Source organism: Priapulus caudatus, unplaced genomic scaffold, assembly GCF_000485595.1.
Source record: "Priapulus caudatus unplaced genomic scaffold, Priapulus_caudatus-5.0.1 Scaffold12, whole genome shotgun sequence".
In the NCBI taxonomy this organism is placed as follows: domain Eukaryota; kingdom Metazoa; phylum Priapulida; class Priapulimorpha; order Priapulimorphida; family Priapulidae; genus Priapulus; species Priapulus caudatus.
In genome coordinates, this window is record NW_014577073.1 from 845511 (window position 1) to 855481 (window position 9971).

Consider the following 9971-nt stretch of genomic DNA (forward strand, 5'->3'; position numbering starts at 1 on the left):
ATTTTAATTTTTGCCAAAAAGTGGGCATGACTCGAAAGTAGGTCGACTGGTGTGCAAAATAGGACGTTCAAATCTCTCCCATAGGAGTAACAACTGTATGCAATTTGAAACATGTGGGTCAAACGGTTCTTGAGTTATCGTTAACCGTAGGCAGACACTGAAATGCATAGTGAAATTGCCAAAATCTACCTAATTTGCATAATTTTTAAAAAAATATCAAAACCTGTGTGATATGTTTCTTGCAAAGAAACTTGGTTTCTCGAATGGTGATACAATACGCGGTGCCCCCCCTGGCGTAATCGCGCGCGTGAGACATCGTAGGTTACATTCTCGTTTCGAGCGAGCCCTGCTCGAGCTCTCTCAGCACGCAGTCGGGGCAGGCGAGGGGCACGAAGCCCGGAGCCTTGTACATGCTGACGATGAGCTGTGCGGTCTGCGCGGGCACGTGCGCGTTGCCCTGCAGCGAGCGCTCCAGCTTGCCGAGAACCGCGTCGGCGAAGACGTGCCGCGCAAAGTTGTGCCCGCACGAGAACAGCGCCACCTGGCGGTCGTCGGCATCGCTGCCGTCCGTCTCCTGCCGCAGACGCTCGACGTCGGCCGCCGAGAGCGCGACATGCTGCGCGGCGCCCCCTGGCTGGATCCGCAGGCTCGTCATCACCTCCGTCCACAGCCGGTCGGCGGTGACCGGCGGCGCGGCGGACGTGACGCGCCCGCCGCCATCTTGCTTCGCGGCCGGCGGGGACTTTGCGGAGTCGTCGTCGTCGCCGTCGCCGACGATCTGTTTTACGAGAGGTGTGCTCAGCTGCCCTTGCTGTATCTGCTGCGCGACGGCGGCTACGACGTCGAGACAGAACGTGTCGGACAGCTGGCGATCAAGTCTCACGTGGGGGCCGTCCGGCATGTCGATGCCCCTGCCACGACGGAAAACACAAGCGATCGCGCGTGAAACGGGCTGCAGATGGAGAGCATTTACAAATACGCAGTGGCTACGCGTCCGGTCATCCATTACAAAGCTCAGCACAGATTCCCAAATCCACGTCACTTTATTAGGCCACGCGACTTTCAAATCGTTGATTTTACTGGATTTTCTAGTATTGCTTCAAAAGTTACAAAAACACATTTTTTTGATAAAATACCTAAAGGTAAATAATATTATGGTAAAAACTTATTGTTTATTACTGAAAAAATACAGTTGGGTTCACATAAGAAATATATGACCGGACGCGTAGCCTGGGAGCTGGGAGTCCGGTAACCGGACTCAATTAATGTTGAGAATATTTGGAATATATAATCCCAGAATACCTAATTACCCAATTAAATTAGGTATTCCCTGATTAAATAACACCCGTGAATGCTAAAAGCAATAACTCTTTGGATCGTGGCTGCAGATGAGAATACTTCTTCTTCTCGTTGTCAGGATTATCCAACTAAATAACATCCGTGAATGATAAAAACACTACCATATGTACTCCCGTAATAACCGCAAATTTGGCCTCAGATTTCAACCCTGTATTTGCTCTGCGGTCTATAAGTGCGCCATACCATGATGGGAAATATACTAGGCGCAATACTTGGTTACCCGATTCAAAATGAGGTGCGGCTTATAGGCGCCCGCGGTTATTACGCGATCATATACGGTAGGTAGATCGTGTTTGGATCATGGATACGGGTAAGAATATTTTTTCTTCTGCTGACCAGAGTGTCAGGCTACGGCCAAAGACTTGCATCACTGCAGAGTATTACTGTGGCCTGGTGACATTATACACACTAATAGTCGCTTGAACAATTCTTGCTGAACGACCGATTTTTGTGCCTAAAAATGATTTTAAGTCATACCTGATTATGTAAATGGCTAGGGATGGAGCTAGTGTGTCCAGCTGCGACCGTAAAGTGGTCTCGAGGTCAGAGAGTGGCAGCTTGTGTGTTAACCAGAATTTCAGTGCAGCTTCAAGTAGTTGCAGCCAGTCGGGTGGTGCAGGGAGACCCATCTCATCCACGCCATCAGCCTCCACACAGTTGCTGCACACAAACACGGCAATATTTCACAACAATAATCCATTATAATAAAACCAGCAGACACCATAACCCATCAAAAATCATACGGACATCAGAACACATCAGAAGCTCTGGGCATTTAACAGCGCTATTTTTCATGCTGCACCATTTTCAGTATGGGATTACCAACTCCACGCGGATTACCTAACTAAATATTTCAAATAACATTGCGCAAAGCATAAAAAGCGCCAGTACGTGCGCACAGTTGTCTTGAATAGCGAAACAGAATACGAGCGAATACAATAGCGAAGCAGATACCGTATGTAGTGCTGCACGACAAGGCAAGCGACAGTCGTCAGTTCGGCGCGCTCTGGTGGCATCTGCTCGAGCGCGGTGAGTCGGTATTGAAGCGCGAGAGGCAAGTCTCCGCGCAGTGCGGCTACGTCGGAGGCGCTGTCCCACAGATCCTGCTCCACACACCGGCCCTGCACGCGATCGCGGTCGTACAAGCCCCACAGCCGCTGCCGAAGAAGACAGAGTCAGCACATAGTGCCAAAAGGACAGTTTGTGTCAAAACCCACACGACATAAATGCAAGCGCCACAGCCGCTCTGCCTCAGAGGATAAGATTCACTCACAGGGTCGGCATAGTGTCGAAAGGACAGTTTGTCTTAAAACCCACACGACATAAATGCAAGCCCCACAGCCGCTGCCAGAGAAAGATTCACTCACAGGGTCGGCATAGTGTCGAAAGGACAGTTTGTCTTAAAACCCACACGACATAAATGCAACTTCATTTGTAAACAACAGCCTCAAGTCAATGTCAGCAAGCAACATTTTTGTGAATGTATACAAGAAAAATCTGTAGCACGAAATCAGTAGTTTATCCGGCAATCTATGAGAAATTTTATTGGAAATCACTGCGGAAATCAGGTTAGTGGTGATTAAATTAATCCTAATTAATAAAAAATAAAAAATAAATTTTTCTAGGAATCTTTTCGTGCAGCACAGCCTAAAGCAAACGTTCTTATGCCAACTACTAGATAGATAATCCTGACACAACAGATGCGCATAAGAAATACGAAGGTACCTGTAAGGTCTGCCTTAGTATGGATGCCCAGTGCTCATCGTCTAGGTCGTGTGGTAGGCGAGGTAACTCGAGATGAATCAACCCTCTCTCTCCCTCCTGAACGTGCCAGCAGAGCATACGAAAAGAGAAATCGCTTGGTACAAATTTCACAAAATCTTGCCACACATTTAGAGATGTATTCATTATATTGTGAGTTTTTTTCAGCTGTGAAAAGTTAGAAGAACCTGACAAAGACTACCAAAAGTCGAAACTAGTCATCCATGTCCATTGCTAACTTTGTGCAGCATTTTCTCAACATAACGTTTATTAAACCATATGTAAAACGGCATTATCCAACCAGCAAATCAAATCCACGTGGGGTAACACAGTAGAGCTGTGCTCCGTAGAGGCACGCATGTCCATTTAGAAATATATGTATAATACGTGTCGAATGCTCTTCTCAGATGAAGTATCATCTTTCCACGGCATATGTCGCCATATGTGATACATAACTTTCTAGCATGGCTACCGGTCACACAGACTGTACAAGGCAACATTTGTTTGCAACGCCTGCGCTTCGTAAAACTTGACACTCTACGCAATAACAGCGGAACGCACAGTGCAAACCACATTCCAAACGTGACATTTCATCATGCGCATGCAGTAGTAATCCTCGCCACGCATGCAACGTATGCATAACTCGATCTTGTCACGTCACCTGCATAGACATGCACGACCGCTGGGGGCATCAACGGCTGATTACCTGTCTGTGTAAGGGTGGGATCTCAGGTACATCCGGTACGTGCTGCGGTTTCAACACGCCCAGCCGCAGATTAATCGCCCGCGACGGAATGCTGATCACTCGTCTGTTCGTTTTAACCATCACGTTCTGGGCACCAGGGGGCAGCCTGATGAATGGTTGGCTTTCGGCTCGGGGCGGGTGACCCACCTGGAGACAGAGCGACAAACGTTCAACTAACGATTCACATCGTAGTTGTCTTCAGTGTTTTCTTCCTCAGTTTCCTTATGTAGTATGTTTACATGTACTTAGTTTGCTTACCTAGTATACTAGCTTACACGTACGATTACTACAAATATTGTTGCTGTTGCTGCGGCTGCTGCTGTTGCTGCTGCAGCTGCTGTTACTGCGGCTGCTGTTGCTGCTGCTGCTGCTGCTGCTGCTGCTGAGATTCATGACTTTAATTATCAATCTTTTTAAATGATTCCATGCTGAGCATGGTAACTTTAGCTTAACTATTCCTAATACATAAGAAAGTATGATAGCATAATGGTATAAGAAGGTTTTAGACAGTTGATATCTTAAGACTCATGAACAATGATACAGTACACAGCACAATGAATTAAAAGAAGCTGCTGTTCCGGGTAATGGTAATGCTGATGATGTTAACGCCAATAGTTATACATTCCATTACTTTTCGGTGCGAGCTCTTGAGAGCTCCAGAAATCCGAAGAAACCACCTCACCTCACACTCATGCTTACCTCACCATTTTCGTTCCTTCCCCAGGCCCAGACTTTTCCGTCCATGTCTATGACGACAGTGAAGTCACTGCCACATGCTACATGTTCGATTTTTCGGTCAATAAGGCACAGTTCTCTGGTGGGCACAATCTATAACAGATAAGAGTGACTGCTTGATCCTATATTTTTAGCAAACAAGAAATAAACGTTGAATAAAACACTTCTATGTACTAACACATGATAATAAAATAGATGTGATAACAGGTAATATATTATTGGTAATAAGTTATAATTATCTTGTTATCTAATTTCTCTCTGATTGTGTTAGTGTCCAAGCGTTGGCCCCATGCTGTGAAAACCCCTTCCATACACGAAATCTCTCACAGCCATTAATGACACATGGTCACACCACAGAACCAACGGATCATTTATAGATTTTTTTCAGACTTATTAACATGTGGTTTTCACACACCTGTGATTTTCTATCACCTGTTCCTAGCTGACCATCCATGTTTTTGCCCCACAGGTAGAGAGCACCATCATCAGAAAGAATCGCAGAATGGGTATTTCCACAGCTAATCTGTAATGGAAAGCATTCAGAGTAAAACAAATGCAAAAATACCCCCACGATATTTGCACATGGTTAACTATAGATGTATGCACGCAGCACATCACAGCCGCAAAAACTGTTACCGTTTCCTCCATGGAAAACTATGGAAAACAGATCAGCAATCGTATATCACGCAGAAATAAAGCAGAAACAACCTAGCTCAAAGTTAGTCCCATTCCTCGCTTCCTCGACCTACCTCTCCTCGTCCCGGCATTTCCTTCTCTGCTCACGGCCAGGGCGCTTCTCTCTACCGCACTCCTTCTCGCTGCTCACTGCGCCAGCATTTCTGGCCTCTAATCTCCGTCTCTCTCTCCCACTAGCACTCAGTGCAAAACCTGAAACAGTGCCCTGGCGTAATATTCACCCTTTACCTCTCCCACACCAGCGCTCTCCCCCACTTCTTCAGAGCGCAGGCCTCTGATGAGACAGCGAGCGATTCGCCCTTCCTCTTCCTCAAAACTGAGCTTCTCACCACCCTTCTCCTTCTCGCTCACAACTGTCGAACGTCTCAGAGTGTCCGTCCCCTAGTTGCTTTCTCCTGCTTACACCTTTACCACCGGTTGCGAGGCTTCTCCCCTCCGTAATTCTGCTTCTCGGTCCTTGCCCTTCTGGTCCTCGCCGTCTCCCTGCTCCTGGCCGATTACCGTCCCTATCCTACTGCCACCTTAGTCTTACCTGCCTTCCTTGCTTCGCCTCACACGCACCATTTTCGCCGCCACCTTCCTCGCTCACCCTTTCCGCCAGGTCCCAACCTTTTGTGAACTGTCTAAAATGCGGCTCAATCGCACAATCTCTCGACGGCGGGGCCAATAACTCCTTTGCCGCTCAGCCGCCAGCCACGTAGTTACTCACCCGCCGGCCTGGCGCCCGTCAGCGAGGCGCCTCAGTGGTAGAGGGTCTGGGGCAATGCCACGTCCCAGAAATTTTTGAAATCAATTATTTTAAGCCATATTTCCTGCAAATCGCAGGCATACTGGGCCATATCTCATCTCTGAGAACACCGGTGTGGACCTTCAACTAGCACTCAACCCCTCACAGCTTACGGATTGAAAACCCAATCCAGCCACCACGGAGTTCATTTTTAATAATACGTGGTATTTAGTAATCGCTCCAAAATGAAATCTTATACATGAACTAGGTATTTATCAGTAAGCTCGAAAACCTGCAGGGAAATGGATCCATTAAAAGTGGAGGACCTTAGGAATCTATTAGGGATCTTTAACTATACAGACAAATGCGCGACCCATTGTCTTACGTACTTAGACAGGCGCGCCTCCTGTCTGACTAGAGGGCTGTTGCTAGGCTGTTCCCAGGTCTTGCTTACGCGAGTAGACACTTGCAGATAACAAAATCGCATAATAGAGAAACGGAGGCTACGACAGTCTTGGATACGCTAGAGCCACGTCTGCTGCCGACGGTCGCTGAGACCGATGGTAGGGGGGCGGGACGGGGGGGTGCCAGAACCTATAGCTTAAAAAGCTAGACGGCTTACTGCCTCGAAAGTATTCATCGGCTTTGCTATAGCGCTGACTCACTTGTCCCAAAGAAACGAGCGAGCTGTACCGGCCAGCGGCTGTTATGAACTTGACTACTGCTACTTTGCTACTTCCTGATGCTTAATCAACCTTCGGCTCTCCTGACAAGCTTCTCTGCTGTTCAGGCAGTTCTAACGCCTGGTGAACGTGCCGTGCGTAAATATTCCCGCCAGCCTCTGAGAGACACAGTCGATATGGCGTGCCGCACAGTGCGAGCGACGTACTCGTGCGTAACTATACCCCCAGGCAGCCGTCTGAATGAGAACCAGCGTCGCTGCGCGGGGACACTAGGACTGCGCAGTAGAACTGCGCCTTGCGTAATATTCCCACACTGCAGCCTCTGATGAGACAGCAAAGATCAAAAGCGCGGGTACAGCTTATACCACTGACGACATGCCTACGACTCGCTACACGGCAAGGCGAGCGCTGGCGACAGCCCGGGCACGCGCCGAAGGCAGTGCTCAAAAACGCGGGAGATTGAGCGTGAACGTGCCTTCTGATGACAGCACGCGCGCGCGGCGTGAAAGTGCCTATTCCGCAGCCTTGAACAGCGTCAGCCGCCGCCGTTGCGTAATACTTCCCTGGGTACTGCAGCCTCTGATGAGCACACGCACTACTCGCAGCTAGATCGCTGCGCAGCAGGCACCGCGACAACCCCGTTGCCTGCTATATACGGCCCGCAGCCTACTGATAGAGACAGATTAGGTCACGCCGGCCACGCGTGAACGTGCCCTGCGTAATATTTCCCGAACAGGCCTGATGAGCAAGCGATACACAGCCGCACGCGCCCGGCCGTGAACGGTGCCTGCGTATATTCGCCCCCGCAGGCCTCTGATGAGACAGGCGATCGCAGGCGCCACAGCATGCAGGATAGCGGCGTGAGACGTACCTGCGTAATATTCCCCGCCAGCCATGACTGAATGAAGGCAGGACGATCCGCCGGAGGGCCGGCCGGGTTAGCATGCCGGTGAAACGTACCTGCGTAATATGTTCTCAGCGCAACGCCAATGCCAGATGAGCAGGCGATCACCGCCGCATGTGGTGAAAACGTGCCTGGCGTAAATATTCCCGCAGCCTCTGATGATACAGTGCATCGCGGCGATGAATCGTTGCCTGCGTAAGGGGGTATTACCCGGCAGCCGTCTGATGAGACAGTGGATCGCCGCGCGCATGGAACGTGCTGCGTATATTCCGACTGCACACTTGTGGATGCCCAACGGGCGTCGGTACCGGCGCCCATGTGCGAGAAAGTGTCCTCCCCTTCCGATCCTCCCTCCCGGCCTCGCCTCACCTGCTTACTGTCGCCGGATTCGCAGTCTCACTTCTGCTCTCCTCTTACTCCTTCCTGCTCCCGCTCCTCCTCCTTCTCGCGTCTCAGACCTCCTCAACGCCCCATATCTCGGCGGCCTGGCTGTATGCGCGTCTGTAGAGTGGCGAAGTTGGTCGGCCAGGACGTCCGAAGACAAAACGGCAAGCGTCGGTTCTGGAGCGCTACGGAATCGAGCGGAGTCAGAGCGCTTCCTCTCCTCATCTATCGTCGTTGCGGCCCGGCCGCTGTCGGACGCCGCGCACGCGGAGATGCACGGCGCTCCTGACAGGCGTCGGACGCGCGAGCCCGCGCGCGGCGGCGGCCGGCGGCGCGGGCAGCGGTCGGCCTCCCTGCCGTGCGCGTCGTGGACTTCGCAGAGCGCGCTGCCTCGGGCTGCACGCCCACGTCCAGACGGCGCGCGATGGGCGAGCCACGGCGCACCTGCAGCGAAATCGTTCGTGCGGCTGATTCAATGTAACATCGTTCATAGGCGTCCTGATTCGCGATATAAATCGAGTCGCAGACGTGCGAATCGTTACGGCAGCTTGCTAATGCACGACTAAACACGAATTATGAGGAAAATGAAACGTAATCGAACGTAATTTGATGTGATCGAAGACAATGTCGGGAGTAACCGTGTCCGTCACAATGTCGTGCGAACACAAATACATCGCTATGGAAAATGCGCGAGTATGTCGGAGCGCGTATGTCGTTACAGCAAAGACTAAGTTTTGAAATACGTACGAGAAAAGCGGATCGGTTAGTGGGTGCTAGCGACGATTATCCTCATGCCGTGTGCTTAACATTCATGGAAGGAATCCGGGCTTGAAAGGTATACTGCACGGCTCGGGAGTGGGCACCATAACCGTACGGAGTGGTCAGTTTCATGGAGATGGCCGGTCCGAGTCCCAGCTGACCATACGCGCCGCATCCAAACGTGAAAACTTGGCCCTGCAGATCACAAAGATCTCTTCACCGACGGAACAAAAACATCGACAAAAGAACAAAAGAATCCTTCCACCAATCACTATACCGCAGTATAAAAAAATCAATTAAATGAAAGTGTCAATGACACTAATAGCTCACGCAGCACATGAAAGTTGGAATGACGAAGCTGGTAGCTCGACCATGGGGTGATGAATAGAAGAGGAGGGGATATATAAAGCAAGGTATATATGGGAGAATCCAGCATTATTACATATCTCCCATTATATAACTCTTGATAATGAATATACGTGCCATAAGTTTTTGCAGGTGCGAAAATAAATGTTTTCAGATCTGTAAGTCTTGCAAATCTTGAACGAGAGATAGCGCTACGCCAAATGATGAGCCATTTTTGGTTCCGTCGAATATCGGCGCAAATAAAAACAATAAAAAATAGTTCCAATCAAATTACGGTAACCGAAGAATCTAAAACACAATATTTACACTTAATATAGGTATGATTGTAGAGTGGTTGACCAGTTAGATCGAATATAAACGTAATAGGACGTTGTCATCTCTCGCAACAGTATTAGAATGACAATTTGTGTTTTCAGCCTGAAAACAATGGGCGAAGCAGGCCTGGTCAGGGGGTTCAGGTAGTTTTTGAATTTCACATTACAAGCATAAAATGTGCATTAGGAGGACAACATACAGGAACAATAACTTGTTCACAGAGCGATATTACAGGTACACTGGGCAGAAGAGATATATCTTGCACTAGTCAACTAATCGCATATACACATGAGAATCGTAAATAATGCCAATACGACAAAATTTACTTAGCCATTCTGGCAAAACAAAATTAATTTTAATGTAACAACTTCGACACTGTTCCAAAAGGCTGTAACCTTTATATAATATAAGATGTTCATTGTCCAGGCAGTCAAAATTTGTTTCTCTGATGGCACTACAGTAGCTATATTCAATCATATTGAGAACAACCTTATCAGCGGAGGCTTGTACTGCTGCAAAGGCAAGTCGTGAGCCCCG

General features: G+C 49.0%; 2 protein-coding genes across 2 annotated transcripts in view; both read right to left on the reverse strand.

Moving 5' to 3' along the window:
• Nucleotides 1–322: 322 nt before the first annotated feature.
• LOC106807903 lies at nt 323–7586 on the reverse strand. Its single transcript, XM_014810412.1, has 8 exons — nt 7578–7586; nt 5016–5123; nt 4565–4693; nt 3827–4012; nt 3085–3180; nt 2314–2516; nt 1837–2019; nt 323–911 (listed from the first exon to the last, which is right to left on the reverse strand). Exons 2-8 carry the CDS (start codon nt 5052–5054, stop codon nt 323–325), a joined length of 1425 nt encoding a protein of 474 aa, XP_014665898.1. The 5' UTR covers nt 5055–5123; nt 7578–7586.
• A 1197-nt stretch (nt 7587–8783) lies between these two features.
• The window catches only part of LOC106807909, a gene marked incomplete in the record, with an annotated part of 25801 nt that continues 24613 nt past the window's right edge, over nt 8784–9971 (reverse strand). The window contains 1 exon segment of the mRNA XM_014810424.1: nt 8784–8948. Within this exon segment, the coding sequence (XP_014665910.1) occupies nt 8784–8948 (165 nt within the window).

Excerpts from the sequence above, each read along its gene's own strand:
- LOC106807903 (XM_014810412.1), bottom strand. The coding sequence starts at position 5,054 with ATGGATGGTCAGCTAGGAACAGGTGATAGAAAATCACAG. Across the intron at positions 4,013-4,564 it reads GAAGGAACGAAAATGGTGAG|GTGGGTCACCCGCCCCGAGC; the intron begins GTAAGCATGAGT and ends CTCTGTCTCCAG. Across the intron at positions 912-1,836 it reads CTAGCCATTTACATAATCAG|GGGCATCGACATGCCGGACG; the intron begins GTATGACTTAAA and ends CCGTCGTGGCAG.